This window comes from Falco rusticolus, chromosome 8, assembly GCF_015220075.1.
Source record: "Falco rusticolus isolate bFalRus1 chromosome 8, bFalRus1.pri, whole genome shotgun sequence".
In the NCBI taxonomy this organism is placed as follows: Eukaryota; Metazoa; Chordata; class Aves; order Falconiformes; family Falconidae; genus Falco; species Falco rusticolus.
Genome location: NC_051194.1, coordinates 54,208,679 through 54,227,271, shown reverse-complemented (window position 1 = coordinate 54,227,271; position 18,593 = coordinate 54,208,679). Strand labels below are relative to the sequence as shown.

Here is an 18,593-nt window from a genome sequence, read left to right as displayed (position 1 = left end):
CTTCTGCTTTCAGATTTGCAGTCAGCATTTGACTGTACATAAATACTAACACTGCAGTGGGTACTGCAAAGAGAAAATACTCCAGATCAGTCCCCCCAGCTTTCCCTTACAGTGGGGTTAGAGAGGAAGCAAACCCTTCAGGGAGGTCATTATAGTAGGACAACAACAAGGTGTCCTGAAAAACCTGTGCTCTGTTTACTAGGCTACACTGGCACCTTGGGCTGGCACAGAAACACAGGTCTGCCTGCCTGCAAAGAGATCAAGGCTAGTGTGAGGAGTAACTGCTTTCAGGAAGCAGGCATGGGGAAGAGCAGAGATGGCATCATTAGGCTCTGCTCTACTCCAGCAATTCCAGCCCACCCAACTGCTTGGGCACAAAAGATGCCCACGACACTATTTTTCCATTTCTTCTTTTACTATAGGTAGCATCAGTCTGACATCCCCCCAGATCACTTGATTCTGCTTGATCACCACTTTACTCATCACACAGTCATGTTTACACATCCATCACAGTAGGATTCAGTCTTGATCCAGAAACAAAGCTGACAGCATGCCACAGAGCAGGAACACTGAGCAGAACCTCAGCATGAAGCCTCCACCCTACACAGAAGTGCCCAGAGCAGGGAACTTCAAGCTACACAGTTGTTTCTATGCTGATGCTCTCCAAGTCCCCAGCCCCCACCCTGCCAAACACACTCCTAAGTATTCATACCTTTTAATGTATCTGTTATTCTCTTTGTGCAAAAAGAGCCATAATCCAAACTCTCAGGAGTACCTCGAGCCATTCTGTTGTGCAGCCACCTTTCCAAGAGCAAAGCCGTAAACAGGTCCTAACAGTACACCCCAGAGCAGAGAACAAACACAATTGTTTGCCACACTGCTGAGCTTAGTCCTCCATAAGCTGCCAGCAGGCTTTTATCATTGGCTGAAAGGACCCATGCTGAAGACCCCTTCTCTCTTGGGACAGCCAGTCACAGAAAGTCAGTAACTGATGGGTGCGACTCATTTTACCCTTTCTAATACGGGTCTGTCAAGGAGAAGCAAGTTATTCCTTCATCTATCCACTTCTCTTTCTAGCAAGTCTTTGGACCTTGTTAAGTAACTACAGTAGAACACAGCAAGAGCATCAGCAGACAGCGAGCACAGAGGGCTGTTTCGTTAGCAGTACAGTGTGCACTGTCATTTACATCAGTGTAGAGTGGGTCAAAGGCTGCTGTTTTGCCATAGCAACTGTATACATCCTCTTTGCACCGTCATGAGCTACACAAGGTAGACGTATGGGGTGGGTTAAAACAAAGGCCTGAATCTCTCATTCCCAGGTGTTTTGTGAAAATTAAAGAAACATAGGAAAGTTGTTTTTTTCTTTAAGCATTTTTAATTCAGCATGAAAACATTTCAACTGAGGTTCTTCAGAAGTCGCTTTCACAGCTCTTCTTGTCAACCCTTCTCAAGCACAACTATACATTCAGAAACAAGGATAAATGAACTCTTAAAACTACCAGGTTTTCTCATATTGCTACATGAATTTGGGCAAGAGCAGGCTCTAGTCTAGCTGGATCAGATTCTGTAAGGACAATCAGATATTTAATCCTTGGGCCACATTTAGCTGAAGTCAGTGGGAATGGCACAGCACTCATGCATCTGAGAATCCTATTTCGAACAGAGCAGAAACAAATCCTCCACAGTCAGCACAGCAAGTTATTGCCTTTGCATAATGTTCAAGCAACAAATCATATTCACAGAGCCATTTAATCGCAATTACATACATAACAAGTGCAGGTTGTGCTCTAATTAGATAAGGCAGGGAGAGAAACAAAATCCTAGAGATGACATGGGGGGTGGGGGATGGGGGGGAGGGTGTCATTCTCTGGACAAGACTGGAGGGAAAAATCCAGCCTTCAGTGTCAGGGTATCATACCACCCCTTGCATCAGGACTTTCCAAGCTCTGGGATGTGACTGCTTTGATGGTAGCTGCAAAACTTTTACTTTGAAGGACAACAAACCACCTCCCCCCAAACCTCACCACACCCAAACACATTTTTCACCTTATTCCTGGAGAAGAAAGTGTGGAACTCTTGTTCTACTGAGCTACCAAACATGTCTTCCTCTCTGTTACTCTGCAGAGAGCTGAGAACTGCCTCTACCACATGCTTCTCCTTCCAGAACAAGGGCACTCACACAAGTCAGATTTGGTAGCCCCTCCATCAGGGCCACACTGTCTTTTACCTTCAAAGCATCAGACTTCCACATGGCCACACACCTGTAGGTGTTAGGCCTTCTGCCTGCCACTCTGATCTGATCCATGTCACTGACTCACCTGGATTTTCTATCATTTTCCTATACAATGCAAGGAAAACCCCATGAGCTGTGATAGGCACGGGGTGAACAGGTCCTCTCTACATCTAGCAAACATTGTAGCTGGATTCCTGGGCTTCCCTCGCTTTCAGTAACACTGTAGTTAACCAGGATTTTATTCACAGCTTGTACTCACCTCAGTGCTCCAACATCACAATCTGCTAGCAAATTATAAAATACATTACCTACCACATGTTGCTAGTAAGACACAATGATCATAGAAATCGCATCCACTCTTCATTCAGTTTGCAAGTAGAAAACAGGTTCTTACGAGCTGTCCTCAACCATTGCTCTAGCTGCGGATGCTTAAATCAGGATTTATCCTTTTGTTATCAACCTCTTAATCCTTTCCCTTTTAGCAGATGATACATTAGTTCTGCCTTGTGCCTAAGCACCCTTAGGAGGGTGCTTCTAATGGATAATTAACAGCACTTAATTATTCCTCCAGGTAGTTAGACTGTATTTATTTATGAATATTGCAGCACTACATGAAAAGTCCAGCTTTCTCAGGGACTAGGGTACTTAAGGCAGCGTACTCAGTTTACCTCCCTCCTACTGCTCAGGCTACCAGCCATGCTCAGAGGATTCTTCTTCTCTTAGCAAGTCCCCACTTAGCCGCTACCCAACCCTGCAGAGCTCACACAGCAGCTGATACTGAAGCTCATTTTACCTGTGTCATTGCACCTCCAGCTGCATGGCGCAGGCTTGCACACACACACACAGAGACACACACCCCCCCCGGGGCAGGCACCAGAGCGGGGGGCACCAGAAGCAGCCTTGCTTAAGCAGGCCCAGAGCTGGCAGCGCAAGGGCGGGAAAGCCTGGGGGAGGCGTTTCCCCTCAGCACAGCCCCTCACAAGGCCGAGGGAGCACCCGGTCCGCTCGGGGGGCTCGGGCCAGCACACAGACACTTTCTGGAATATTTCTTCATTCCACCTGCAACACGGACTATGCTTCTCCCTGACCCGAGCTACGGGAGGGGCTTAAGCACCCGCCAACGGATCCAAACCAACCAACTCCTTCAAGCAGCACCCCAGACCTCGGGCCGTTTCCCCGTTACTTTTCGGGGCGGTCCCAGGGGCTCATCCCCCACGGCTCCCGTTACCTTTGCTCCGCTGCGGGGAGCCGGCCCCGCGGCGCCCCTCTGCCGCTGCCGGCCGGGCCCAGCGCCCCGCGGCCGGCCGGGGCCGCCCCCTGCCGCTGCGAGGGGAGGCCGCGCGGCGCGCGCTCCCTCACGCCCCGAGCCGCCGGCCGCTCAGCGACCGTTAGCGGCCTCGCGGCCACTCACAGCCCGCCGGAGCGCGCGCGCCCCGCTGCGTGCGCGAGGCAGCCGTTAGCCGCGCGCGCCGTGCCGGGCAGCGGGGTGGCCGCCAGTCCCGCGGCGGGGGTCGCGCCGGGGGGCGGGTAGCGGCGCCGGGGGGCGGGTAGCGGCTCCCGGCAGGCGGGCAGGCTGCCCCGCGGCTCAGCCGAGCGGGAAAGGCGGCGGAGCCGCGGCCCAACCGCGTGCCGAGCCCCCGCTGGCGCCGGAGGGGCGGCTGCGGCCGTCGGCGAGGCCCTCGCACGCCCCCGCGCCGAGGCAGCCGGGGGAGCGCCGAGGAGGGCGGGAGGCGGGCGCTGCGGTGGGCACCCCCTGCCCGGCGGGCGCATCGCCTCAGTGCGGGGTGCTGCTCAGCCTCGCCTCCGGGCTGGCACCCCGGGGGGCAAGGCCGCGGTAACCTATTCACACAAAGCAGGGAAATAGTACCGCCCAGAGAGGACGCTAGCTGTAAAACCGGGTTCTTTTGGCAAGAAGTAACGGGGACTAGCTGAGAAATACGACTTCATCCGCCCTGGCTTCTGGCGAGACTGACTACCAGCAGGTGGATCACACGTTTTTCCGCACTGGGCAGTGACGCGCAGAGGTTGAATGTAGCAGGAGCTGTGTCACAAACAGTGGAAACAGACACAAGTGGTTAGATGACAAGCGATTTTATTTTGCAAAACAATCACTATACAGCAACAAATACAATTGCAAATCGGATTGAAAAACATGAACTACCTACCACCAGCCATTCAAGAAATGCCTCTTTTATGGTAACAGGCTCTAGAATTATCAGAAAAAACACAGGTTTGTAACAGCAGACTGTATTTCTTAACATCCCAGCATACAGCATGTTTATTTGTTGGCTTTTTCTCTTTGCTAAAGTTGAAGTGGCTTTTACACGCTTGACTTTTCCAAGTGTGAAACTAATTTACCTTCCTGCAGTGGGAATTGCTGGAGTTGCAGAGGGAGTTGCTTTAGCAATCTGACTAGCGAGTGAACTCGACACACACCTAGGCTAGAAATCTACCTGCGTTGATTTTCATAGCAAACATGATCTACTCTTCAAGGCATTTGCCTTTGAAGGGCCATTTGTACTTGGGTTTCAAACGGTATTTGGTCCAGCACAGAAAAACCTTCTGCTCACATGTGGTAGTCCACACAGGCTGCCTTTCGACTCCCTTTGGGTCGTGTATATAGGCACACTTAGATTTGTAAGCAGTCATGATGAGGTTACTACTGTACCTTAGCAGAGTGTTGAATGGGTAATACCATTTACTGCTGTACAGTGAAAATATAATAGCCCTTGTGGGCACACAATTTCCCTCATCAGTATTAGTTTTTCTTTTATTGTTGCTGGACAGAGGTTTGCTCAACTTTGATTTCTTTCTGCTTATAGTTACATAGAAACAGAACTCTGCAGATGGGGCAGAAGCACTTTTTCTTTTGTCCCTACAACCTGATGGATTATTGATTTGGGGCTCTCCCCTAGCTAAGGTTTCACTATTCCTTTTGTCTGGATTATCTCTGCTTTGTTACAGAGTTGGGTCTCAGGCACCCAACATACCTGCTGGCTCAACATGCCTGTGGAAAAGAAACACAACGGATGCAGTTTCCAGGAAGCTGGCTCTATCTTCTTTAGTGGGCATTACATATTTACAAAACCATTGTTTTTAAAACCAACACTCTTCTTGAGAAGTTAAGATTAATATGACATTTTTCAGTGAACATATAGAGTCATGTAACTTGTTTTTTTTTTTTAAATTATTATTTGATAGCACAAAACTCTTGATTTCTTTCCATCTAACTCCACATCGTTCTAGGATTCTTTCTATGGAAGGATGATTATGATTACAAAGGTCTTTGCTTGAGTCAAGACAAGAAAGCTCATTTTAACGCATGAAATCAATGACTCTGTGTGTTACACCACTCTAATTTTGGACTCATAGGTGGATTAACTAAGCTTCATTTCCTAGAGTACGAGTACATCATGTCAGTTTTAAAAGCAGAATAAAAAAAAAAATTGAGTCTCAAGTTAACACTGTTGTCACTAGCTGGTGTTCAGCCTCAGAGAAGCTGAGGTTCAGTAGTACCGCAGGCCCTCTCCCACATTGGCAAAAGGCATAAAATAAGAAGCACTGCAAGGCTAATTTATATTAATTGATAGCATGTTCAGAGCAACATGATATAAATACTGTTGTTTTTTCTTTCTGTCTGTTATTTTTCAGAAGAGAAAAATGGGAAGAGGCTTTTAATGCACCTCACTTGACGCTGTTTCCATGTGAATTCTTAGGATTACTCTAAGCAAAAGTATAACAAATAGAAGGCAGAAATCAGAATCCTCCAGATGCACTTAGCATGGTTCTAAACTCACTGTCCTTTGTATATAACAACCGACTTACAAACAGTATTAGGTACTTTATAGTGTGAAAAAGCTTTTTGCAGAGCTGAAATGTTGTGTGTGAGGCTGTTAGGACTTCATCTTCAGTAACATTTTTAGAGATGTAACCATTTTGTTCTTCTTTGTACTGCTGTGAAAGCTTAGCCAAAATCCCCCTTTGGTCCACTGAGTATTTACTGTCTAGTAACTGTACATTCACTACCTGAATTTAATGACAGGGAATCCTGTGCTATTAATTATTAGAATACCTCTCCACAGACATAAAAATCTTCTCTAGGAGTCTTTTCAGATCAAACCCCAACACACACACACACATTAGGAAGGAAAAAGAACAGATCAAAAGCTTCCAACACACAATGTTAACCTAATACATGTATCAAGTATAGCTCAACTGACAGTGCAACGTTTAGTCAAGAGATTTCAAAAGGAAAAGATCAAACAATCTGCAAGAATGTAAACTGGTCATTTCATAATGTCTACTGTACATATAGTATCAGCAGATTATTATCCGCTGATGAGTAATACTACCATATTACCTGCAGTGTTCTCTTAGTGTCCATACAATAGTGTTGCAGTTCTCACAGGTAACTCCGTTAGATCAGTTGTTTATATATCTCTGCCTTTTATCTTTTATGCACACTTTTTCTTATACTTTTTATAGTCGATATAATCCCACTTTGCTCAGCTCAGATTTTAAGATGCCTACCTATCGATGAATCGCTATGGCAACCCAGTCTAGGGAGCGCATTTTATTTATTCACGTACTATAATTTACAGGCATCTCTGTTATGTTTATCACTGTTTTCTGAGTGCCTGAGTGTATACATGAGACATCACTTAAAGGAGTGGAAACAACATCTGAATACTTTTTTTCTGTGTTTCAACTTTAGCAAAAGAAAAAAATAAATAAATCTAACATTCACTGTTAACTATGGGAGTTTAAAAAACCAAACAAACAGGAAATAAAGAAAAAAAATCCAGAACCAAACTATTGTGGATTGTTAAAAAATCCATAATCCAAACTCTGCCATCTTTGGAGACCCTTTTACAAACGTCTGGACCCCACAAAAATCATAGCTTTGTGAAGAAAGGGAGGGAAGGGAAGAGGGAAGGAATCCTTTTTCTAGCATCACAGAAGAGACTTGCATCTGGCACTAAAACAGGGTCACGGCTTTTAGTTGTTACAGAAAGCAACTTCATGCTAAAATTTTCCTCTTTTTTAAATGTATTCTTATGAATAGGGAAAAAAACCCCTGCTAACATCTACTTTTACATACCTAAAATTGCAACACCAAAGGGTGCAAGAGACACAGATACTGTGAATAAAGAAGTAGAATATTCAAGTATATGAGGAGGGTATATCACAAATGGCCACAGAGAAATATATATATCTATAATACTGTATCAAACAGATGGAAAGGATGTGAAACCAGTGGTGTGTACACAAATCTAGCCGCTTAACCAACTTTCTAATCAGACACAAGTCTGTTGGGGTGGACGTGCTTGCTTTCAACAGCATTTTTACATCACTTCCCCAAGCATGGTTCAAATGTTTTCAACTATTTTTAGTTATTAGTTAAATAATTTATTGGCTTTTCAGCTATACACTGACATAATTAACCAGGCCCAAAAAAATGTTAATAACTTAACCCAACTTTTGTTCTACTCATTTATACAAAATAACACTTTTTTTTTTTTTTTAAAACTTGAATTTCTCTATATGCCCTTCTTTCTGGTAAGCAGACTGTTAATTTAACCTGTAATAACTTACAATGGGCAACTTTTCTTTTTTTATTTCCCCATCTGTCAACAGAACAGTGAAATGAGCAACTTGGGATATTAACAAGGCTCTTCAGAAAGAGGTGGATGGCCTTCAGGCACATGAAAGGTAAAAATGCATTTTATCATAGTACGGTACTCCATGCAAGACAGAGCAGAGCAACAATAATTGTCCAATGTAACATACTGCAGTTGTATACCCATATAAAGCCAGTGTCTTCCTGTTGTAAATGGAGATCAGGCCAATTTCTGCATCTATTTAATTATTTTTTTTTCCTTTTATTTAACTGTATGGTAACTACAAGTCTTGGGATGTGACTTAGTTTTAGACATGGTAAAGAATGAATGTAACACCTGCTCTGAGCCCATTCCTGCCAAGAGCTCATGCCTAAATATTATTACTTCATACAACGCGAAATGAGCAAATTCATAAGCCCTGCTTAGCAAGGGCTGCCGTGACATCTTCAGCGAGGGTAGCAAGCTGGGGTGATTCAAGCAGGTTGATGCTTCCAGAGGATGAGACGTTGCTGAGTCTGCGTGGTGAAGCCACGCTGGACCTGCCTGGTGACTGCGTGATGATCTCAGCCCCGTGATCAACACGGGCTTTAGCGTGCTCTCTGAAGTTTAGCTTCTGGCTGTCAATCTGCTCCAGGAAAGCAAAGAATTTAACACATTATGTATTCACCAAATTATCTTATTATAGATCATCATTTAGGTCTTATTTTGTTTATTTTTAAGAACTCTTTAGAAGGATTGAAGCTTTTTTACTCCTTAGAATAACTGAAGCTGAAGATTTTGGCACCTTGTTTTATATATGCTGGCTTACTACGTCACATTCTCTTTTCTATTTCTGGCTCTGATGGATGCTTTAAGGAGTAGTACCATTGTTCCTAGCTGTATGAATTTAACAGATATTTTATGGGCATTGAATTTGTTTCTGAAATCTGTATTTTCTTATATTTGTGGGAGTGATCTTACTTTCAAGATATTTTCCTTCTGTTTCACAAAGTAGTCCTGATCCTCTGGGATACCCCCATTACAAACTTGCTAGATCATACCTATGCTGTACAATGGTCCCAAACAAGGTTTACCTTTAGGGGGAAAGCCCGTGCACAAACTACGGGAGGTTTCACTTTAAAATTCACTCTCAGCTTAGAAATGGATGTGAGATTGGTCCTTCCAAATTCCAAAGGGAACAAATATCATGTGAGTGTGCTTGAAGGAGATCAAACAGATGTTTCCTACTCAATTCAGAGCCATCACTGAATTCACAGCTCTCATAACCTCACTGGGCCAGGGGCGCAGTGGTAGTCTTTTTCTCTGATAGCTGTCCCCTTACCTTGACATTACCACCGCCAGGTACATGGTGGGCATTTTCCAGTGAACCAACTTTAGCCTGAGCTTTTTCTTTGAAATCCAGTTTCACGCTTTCAATTTTCACACGCCCACCTCCTACACAGAAAAAGGAAATACAGATTAAGAGGCTGGAATTGTTCAGGAGAAAGTCTGACTTGATGCACATGGATGCACTCACATTACTTCCCTTTTAGTTGAGATCTAATGGTTTTAGAGAAGCACAGAAAACCATGCTGCCTGTTCAGTAGAATGTAAAATCTACAACACAGATTCAAACTGTAAGCATATGCTGCTGCCCTACAGATTTTCATGGCATTTAAGCACATGCTTAAGTATTTTGCTAACTTCAGCCTGCATTTCAGTATCTTATCAAACTAACATTATGCCACAGTAGCATCCTTCCGCATTATATTTTTATCTCCTCTCTGAACTAGGTGGTCCCATACCTTTATGTCTTTATATATGTAGTTAAGTAGAGTTAAGAATATTACTTTTATTAACAAAGTGTATTTACTTTCTCTTAGACTATAAAAGAGAATACTATTGTCCATGATTTCTCCTTTACATAACAGGATTAGGTCTTTGCTTTGTTTTGCCTCCCAGAAATTCCTACAATACCTGGCTTGTGGTGGATGTTCTTGAGTGAGCCACACTTGGAAGTCACATGACTCAAGTCAATCTTCTTGGTTACAATTTGTACCTGTCAAAAGCACACACACACATGAATTACAGGAATGAAAATAATAAAATAAACAAAAAAGCCAAACCCTGCAGAGGGAGAGCCCAAGCCTCTACAAACCACTGGAAAAGGAGAGATGGTTAGTAGAAAACAGACCATGCCACAAAGGAGCAAACACCTACATTAATACAGCAAGCTTCCTTCCCGCCTAGGGAAATGACAGAGCTGGGTTAAGCTTTACTATTAGCAAAACAAAGAGGAGGACAAAGAAGATCAGCTTGTGGGTTCTTTCTAAAATGTTTCTCAGCCTTCTCTCAGGGTGGAGGCTCTAAAGCCCTGCATGTATCAGGGCTCATTCCATTTGCTTCTGCTCTTGAACGTGCATCCTGGCAACTAGGAATATTTCAGTGGCTGTTTATTTTTCTTCTACCATCTGTTCCATATCTTTCTGCATCTAAATATGGTATGCATTTCATGTTAATCTGCTGTTGAGAGTCTGATGAATCTACAGATGTGACTCCCGCAGCTGTACCTGAGCTGGCTGGTATTCAGCCAGCCGCTCGGCTCGGTGGTGCTCACAGGAGAGCAGTGGCACCACTCTGCTCAGCCAGGCAGCAGCACAGGCACCCTCCCTTCCTCTGCTGCCGGCCACATTACTATGACTGTGGTGAGCCCCACTTTAGAACAGCCACAGAGCAACAATCTCACCTTATCGTGCTCCCATATGCAGCCCACAATCACAGTGACTGTGTTCACTGGTCTTGAGAAGCTGCAGCCTCTGCAAGCCAGACAGGAGCTTCAGAATGACTGCAAAGCCACTGGTTTGCTCACATCACCAGCAATGACTTAAGCCAGCACCGGTGGCTGTGCTGAATCTGTTTGGATCAGACATGCCCATGCCATCAGCTCTCCCACCTGAACAGGAGATCATTTCTGTCAGGGTTGTCATAGCCACCACCTTCAGCTGTTCCGGCATGACCGCTGGAACTAATGGGCATCTGGCCAAACCCTGAGCAACCTCAGTTTGTTATACTGGAATAATGCTGTGACATTAACATTAGCACTCAGCATGCTGGCTGCTCACACCCTCTCTCTGAGCTTTCTTTGTCCTTATGTTTTATTTTTCTTCTTCCTCTCTGATGAATACATGTAACTGCAAGGTTAGCTTAGGAAGGACAGATGCACTGGAAGATACCCAGGTACAAGGCTGGAGTCTCACTGTGAGCTGCAGTTTCTTCCTGGAAATTACTTCCTTGGGCCACTCCCATGAAAGGCACTGAACCGTTTTGGCTCACACTGGACTTTTACTGTTGGCACCTTTGGGCACTTAGAGATAACCCTTCTTTTCTCATTTTCTTTTCCTGTCCAAGTTTTGGAAATGTGTTGTGCTCTATGGAGAAAGATCAGGAGGCCACCACTGCATACACAGGGCTCACACGACTACCAGACCAGACTCACATGTGAAACAATAGCAAGAAGGAAAATAGTGCTGAAAGGAAGGGAGACAGAGGGGTCTGGCTGTGCAAGGTGGGTCACCACAGTGGAGATGCCTGTTCACAGGGTGTCTGTACTACTTACATTTCCTCCCCCTGCAGAATGTTTGATGTTATCTCTGGAACCACACCGGGATTGAATATCGCTAAAATCAATCTTCTTGTTTAAAATCCTAACCTAAAAGGAATCGGAGGTAACTTACTATATACTGTACACACATTCCATCAGGCTGCAGGACGAGGAAGCCGGGGTAATTTTACCTCCTGCTGTGATTACTTCATCTGACACTTGTATTGAAATGTGAGAAAGTAAACCACGTGACTCTCTATGCTTGGTATATTAACACAGCCTATGTAAATACACCATGCTTCTCTTTTTCTATCTCATGAAGTGGCGGTGAAATATAAAGGGGAAAGTTTTCATGATGAGAGATATGAAAGGTGCCTTTTCCCTGAAAAACTCAAAGAATTCTTTGCTTCTCTGGACTGGAAATAGTCCTTGGACAGCCTGTCCTAAGTTCTCTTGAGCAATGACCAGTGTTTCTGCTGAACTGGCCACAAGGTAAAGATGTAAACCCTCCTTCCCACAGCTCAGCACCTCCAGCCTTTGATGCAGAAAACCCAGATCCAGCCAGCTCAGGCATGGGTTCAAATCCAGAGGTATTTCGCCCCTCCTTGCCATACAGTCGTAGCAGTGGCTACATACATACAACAGACCTCAGAGTGTCCTGTGAAAGGGGACTGATAAAATTAATTAAACTGAAACCAGAGCTCTCTACTGCTCACTCTCTTTACTGTCATCTACTAAAGAGCAATGCAGAAAACAACAGCATCTGGAAACGTACAGCTGCAATCACTGCTTCTTGATTTCTGTTGCTGGCCATAAAATTGGTTACAACTTTCTGGTGCTAGCGGCACTGTGTTTCTCTCCTGTGCTCTTTGTTTCTGGCAGAACAAGTACCTGACCTTCCCTTGATGGCACCGGTCTCCCTTACAGATGCCGGAAGCCCACATTTTTTCTGTGTTACCATAGCCACAGGTGCACTGCAGGCATATGGCAGTGCCTGGAGGTGCACTCCACAAAGGGCAGGCCACATTATCCCATGCTTGACCTTGATCTTGACCCTCATGTCACAGCAGTTCCTCCACCTGGCAGAACTCAGGTGCCACCAGTAATTACCCTCCCAGGGATTGATGTGCTGCTGGATGGCCATTACCAGCAGGCAGGGACAACTGGGTGTAGGGTACACACCTGAGTGACACCACTTCCAGACTTCTTTCTGCACAAGGGCAGGGGACTGTCCTCACCAGTATTAGGCTTTTCAGGTGTGTGAGAAGGTGTTTCTGGCTGAGGCTGCACCAGAGCCTTCTTTGCACTAGAAGCTTTTAGTTACTCAGAGTGCCACCTGTGCAACATATTCTTTCTCTAGGTAAATATGAAGTCTATTCAAATGTTATGTTGGATTTTATTTATCTCTATATTATTAATATGAATATACACTCTTTCCTGTACAGAAAGCCACAGAATTTTGGGCACTATCTATTAATTTTGCTAAATGAGATTCACTGACATATGACTTAGAACAGTCCTGTTGGCTGTAAGTAAACCTACAGCAACAAAACAACATTGAGATAAAAGAGAGGGAAAAATACACTGGAGCACCTTATTGCAGCTTCTTACCACTCCAGGAACACAAAGCAGCTGCAAACCAGCTGAAGCAGTCAGTGGGAGGAAGAACAATTTTGTGCAGTTTCTGCTTCCTGGCTTCAGGTCCCCAAACTGCCCCAAGCTCCCTAATAAATCTGAGACACTCCCTCTCTGTGCTTGACCTCTCCAAACTAGGAAAAGACTATTTGCCCCCTTACAGGGATATCAGATTTTGCAGCTTTTGGCTCCTGCAGTGGGCATAACATCACATTTAGGTAACGAGTCAAATCCTCAGGCACTGAGCATCTGGAGGACACCCTTGACTTAAGTCCAGTAAACTCCAAGAAGAAACTTTCAGAGGATCACACTTTGCAGCTAATGTGAAGAATTCCTTCACAGCAAGCTGTTTCATGGGTCCCCCTCATTACATATAACATAACTGCTAAAGCATTCGAACCATTAGGATGTTAAAGTGTTCTCTTGCTTTAATTGTTAAAGATCTGTGGTGATGGCATGCTCAGCAATAAGGGTGATAACAGCGCCAGAAAATCCCACAACTTGTAGGTCACCTTCAGAAAGGCATCTTCTGCAGGCAAACCAATTTCTGTCTTTCTCCCTCCTATCTGCTTAATCCTTTCAAGTAAACCAACGTACACTGAAACATTGTATGCAAATGCCTTTGGAGTTTTATGCTTGTGCTTTCTCCAAATATACTATTCCTTTAAAAATGTAACGCGGTACTATAGAAGACAGGTGTCACATCAGTTACAGAAACACATGTCAGATGTGCAGTCAGATCTGGCTCTCGGACAGCTTCAGGCCAGACACAACTGGGCAAAACAGAAAACCTTCCTAGCACTTTCTGAGCACATCTCTCAGCAATGGATCAGCAGTACCTCTTAGCAATGGCCACAGGGAAGCATCTGCTCTGAAAATGCTAACTTAGGGGTCATGGCAAGACCTCAGTGCTGTGCACTGGGGGCCTGTAGCTTAAAATGAAGCCAAAGCAAGGTGATAAGTTGAGAGGGTGCCTTTGATCAAGTGCCTAAAGGTTGATTTGCACCCAGAAGTCTGACAATTTATGAGTCTCACGGCCTATGGACCTGGCTAGCAGACATGTAAAGGACCAATCATGTCAATTATACTCTGTCTCACTTGGTGAAATGTGCCCCTGTGTAGAGGGGCCAGCAGGAGACCTATGTATCATTTATGTCCTATGCTGAGGGCTGAAGTGAGCTGAGTGATATGGATGTGTTGTGCTGATCATCTGGCAAGGGAGGAGCTACAGTGATCCAGGTTTTCCCTGATGATCTGTTTCTCACTTTCCTGGAATATATCAATATCCCTGCACATACTGAAATCATGACTGCCCTCTATAACTAAACGTTCCACAAACTAATGGCGTCTTGTTTCCTATAGTTGAAGGCTTTAAACTGCTTAATCCCTCCACCCTATATTCTTCAGTGATCCCCTCTCGCCAGCAGTATCTCCTAAGCTTTCTCCCAGGTCTGCTAGACCCGGCGAACAGAAGCCCATGCACAACCCATCAGCTGTTTGTTGTCTCTGATTGTGGAGGAGGGCTGAGTTACCGCTGCCTTTACACCAATGACTGTGTTATGCTGAGTCTCTGTTTTGTATCCAGTCAAAAAGTATCACCCAACTTGGAGGGACCACCTGTGTTTCTAACCACTGCTCCCTTGCCAGCACTGGTTGAAATCAGCCAACAAGTTACAAATGAGTTGAGGAAGGCTGAGACTGCCAGCCAGACAGCGTGACTGCATGAGCTTTGTTTCTTTTGAGAAATCGGTCTGTAAACATGAGAGAGAGAGTACCAGAGAGGGACAGGAACTATTTAGGCTAAAGAGAAACTTTGGCTTGCAAACAAAGAGTGTAAACTGACTGTGAATTATTTGAAGCTGGAACCTAGAGGGAAATTTGTAATTACCAGAGCTGGGAGTCTCTGGAGCTGCCTCCCAAGGGAACAGAGCTACAACAAGAAAATTATAAACTTTTATGATGGCACTTGATGAAAGGAATTAGATGATGCAGCTGCCTGCACTAGAGACAGCATGAACACCATGACTCACCAGGAAGGTCTCAGTGTTCCTGAATGTGTATGTACATCTTATACGGGGGTGGAGGTGTTGTAGGGATGTACATATATGCACTTCAGTTGTGCTGTGCATTAAATGAATGATCAAGCCTGTTCATACTCTCACTCAAGAAAGGGAACATTTTAGTCCCTTTAGTGAGCTTTCTCTTCACACTCACTAAACATCCCAACAAGATGATGTCCTGACAGTCCCTCGTAACACTTGTGCTGATTTGCCAGTCTGAAATGGGTACATTCTCTTCTGATCCAGCACTGGTTTGCCCAGGTATGCTGGATAGGGCCTGGAAGTCAGTAATTTGATCATGACCAAGCTGAGGTTCCTCAGCTTTATGAAGTGAAACCACAGTGGAGAAACTAAGCGTTACAGACAATGCTGGGTTTATTCCAGAAAACCACATTGCCCAAGGAAAAACTGGCTTCTCTCTGAAGCTCTGAAAGTCTGACAAGACCCTCTCCCCACTCTGTCCTCTGGTGACTAGTCCAAAACTGAAGCCCAGGGCCACAGCCTCACTGACTCACAGTACTTCTAGGTAATCCCCAGCAGGAATCAGACACTGTGCTCCAATACCTTCTGTGCCGTTTGAATGCTATCTGTAAAAGTACTGGGAGATTCAGGGCATTTACGAGTAGTCTGCTAGGAAACCAAGTGTTGAAGGTATTTTTCCCCACAGTTAATTTAGATGAAGAATATATTGATCTGCACTCATCAGGGTAAACTAATTCCCTTCTGGCCTGACTGGCAATCTAAACAGGAAAGGGCTGTGGTCCAAGGGCAACATCTACACTAGACCAGAGGGGATGTTTTGGGGTTTAGCTGGCTGACATGACCTCAGGCAGGCCCTCCTCTGTCGGTACTGCACTGCTAGGTTCTTGATGAGCAGAAAGGCAGAGAAATGCAAGAGAATTTAGTTCAGTTGTGCCTCACTGCTAAAGACATCAATAACTGAAAACTGCTTATGAAAGAAAAAAATATGTTCCATGGGTGCATAGAATCATTTAGTTCAGCTACTTGTCACAAGAGGGAAAGCCCCTAACTTACCAGCATCTGGGCACAGAATCCGTAAACAGCTTCCTCCCCATGGTGTATGACACTGGTACACACCAAAACAAAGATACTTGAAGAACAAATATTGTGATGCTGATGAAATTACAGGCTCTGAATTTATTTTCCAAGATGCTGATGATTTATGTTCTCCCTGCCTTGCAATTATGGCCTCTGAGAAGCTCTACCACAAACACTGTGTCTGAAGTGTTTCAAAATACTCTAGCTTGGCACAGCTTGCAGTTCAAACATGCTGTGGGGCTGTGATATTGGGAAAAGCTCCCAGACTCCTAACGACTTATCAAAAAGGGCAGGTTCCTCCTGCTTACCACAGCATCATAGTAATTTGACAGAGCTACGTCCCAGGAACTAGACATTATTTCAGTGTTCGGTCTGCTGGTTAACACAGGGATTGAATGAGACAAGAACTGGTCTTGCATTGGAAGCAAGGTTAAGGTTAAAACCTGATTAGAATCAAGAAGCAATTCTAAGTGCTTCCAAATCTATATGCTGCCAAGGACAAATGATACTACAGTTTTCATGCTCCTGGCAGAGGCTCCAGGTAGAGGAAAGGGAGGGGGAAGGGTATTTATTTGGCTTAGCAAAGTCCTTGAAGAGAAAGACTGTGCCTCAGACTTTCCACATCTACAAACAGAGCTTGCAACCATGTTCAGCCTTTGCACTCCTAAAATTACTGGATACATAACACTGGTGAAGCTGCCAGCCTACAAGCTAGTGAGATTCAAAAGAAAAGGCTGCACTGGACATAGCATAGACAAAATAACGTATCATCCTCCTCTTGCTCCTCGTAAAAGGGGAACAAGATTGGTTCATTTCTGACTCTTAAAAACGTACCCAGAGACAGACACAGCACGTAGTATTTCAGCCTGAACAGCTAAACTGTGAAACAATTAGAAACAACTGCTTTCAGTGGAAAGTATGAGTAAAATCAAAGAGGTGTCTTGCAATCAGCCATGTCTAATACTTGCATGGGACAGTGCAACGATGGCTGACTTACAAGCTTCTTTCTACCTACTTGAAATCAGTGCATTCACCTAATTAATAAGGTGGCCATACTGAACTAGGCATGTCCCTACCGATAAAGGGAGAAAAGGCCTATAAAAAAACACTGAGAGGTTTTGCATAATTGTGCTGGGAAATACAAAGCAAAATGACCATTTTCCATGCCAAAGAGTTTACAGTCAAGAAACAACAACTGATTTGAACAGACAGCTCGGGGAAGTACAAGATCCATGTCAGATGAACTGTAACACGTGCTCTGTAATCATACTCCTTACTACATCTGGGGAGCCAATCAAAAGAATGTTAAAAGAAATCAAAAAGATCCTAGGAGCTCAATTAATCCATCTAAAATACAGGGTGGTCCTTGTTTTAGTAGTCCCTTAAACAAAAACCCAACAAAACAGATTTTACGTAACTACAGAGTTTGATACTTAAATTTTAAAGGCAACAGTCCCCACTCATGGAAAGAGTACAAGTAGTTTCAAGTATCAAATGCTGAGCGTCAGCTCTCATAGTTTTCAAATCAGTTGCCTAACCTTTAAGAAAGGATGAGTTTTGAGTCACTATGTCTGGATTTTCTTTAGCATAATGGAGAAAAGTAGGTTGTTCAGTTCAAGTTAAAAAAAAATAAACTTGTATGTATCTCTTCGTACAAGCTGGCTTTCCCAAAGCTCAGCAGATGTGTCCCTTAGCATCTCTTTTTATTGTTCAAATCCAAATTTCCAGATAAAACCTGATATTTTTACCCTTTCCTTCCTGCCCTTTCCCATATAGCAAAATAAACTCTTGCTCTCACATTTCCATGAAAGACAACACGACTATATGACCAAACACCTCTAAACCAGATTATATATTGCCTGAATGTTTTTTTTTTTTTCCAAAAGAACAACCTTCCCCATTTTATTTCTCAAAATGTAGACGAGTTAGAGCACAGGTGAAAAAGCCTCCTCTGCTGAACTTGCTCCTGGGATGACTCAGACTTTCTAGGAACTTATGTCCTGGCAATTTCAATCTACTCCAGAAAAAAAAAAAAATAATCAGCTTCTCCCCTTGCTATTAATAGGACACCAACAAAGTATGGTATGTCACAGCTGGGATTTGTCTTCTCTAACATTAGGCAGCTAAGAGTTGGAACCGGTCACTTAAGCTGCCACTGTAGTTGATGGAAAGATACTGAATCCTTCACAAAGTGATACCTTCAACTCTAGGTAGACAGATCGAACACACTCTCATCTGACTGGCAGCAATCAGTGCACTGCTGCCAACTGCCTTCAAAAGAGGGAAAAGTGTTGGTTTATGGCTACTGTAGTCAGTGGAAGCTTTGTTACTGGCTAGAGCCCCATCAGACAGCTTGTGACTCTCTCAGTCATGGTTCACAGTTTGCCCTCAATGAGCAAGTTTTG

General features: G+C 44.2%; 1 protein-coding gene across 43 annotated transcripts in view; it reads right to left on the bottom strand.

Moving 5' to 3' along the window:
- Window positions 1-4,308: 4,308 nt before the first annotated feature.
- The window catches only part of MAP2 (microtubule associated protein 2), a 235,633-nt gene continuing 221,348 nt past the window's right edge, over window positions 4,309-18,593 (bottom strand). For 27 of the 43 annotated variants that reach the window (XM_037397661.1, XM_037397683.1, XM_037397677.1 and 24 more), the window contains 4 exons: window positions 11,450-11,542; window positions 9,811-9,892; window positions 9,176-9,288; window positions 4,309-8,479 (listed from right to left, as the gene is read on the bottom strand). In XM_037397661.1, the coding sequence (XP_037253558.1) occupies window positions 8,264-8,479; window positions 9,176-9,288; window positions 9,811-9,892; window positions 11,450-11,542 (504 nt within the window). In that variant the 3' untranslated portion in view covers window positions 4,309-8,263. The remainder of the gene's footprint in view (window positions 8,480-9,175; window positions 9,289-9,810; window positions 9,893-11,449; window positions 11,543-18,593) is intronic. The other 16 variants (XM_037397681.1, XM_037397687.1, XM_037397688.1 and 13 more) reach the window with 1 other exon arrangement.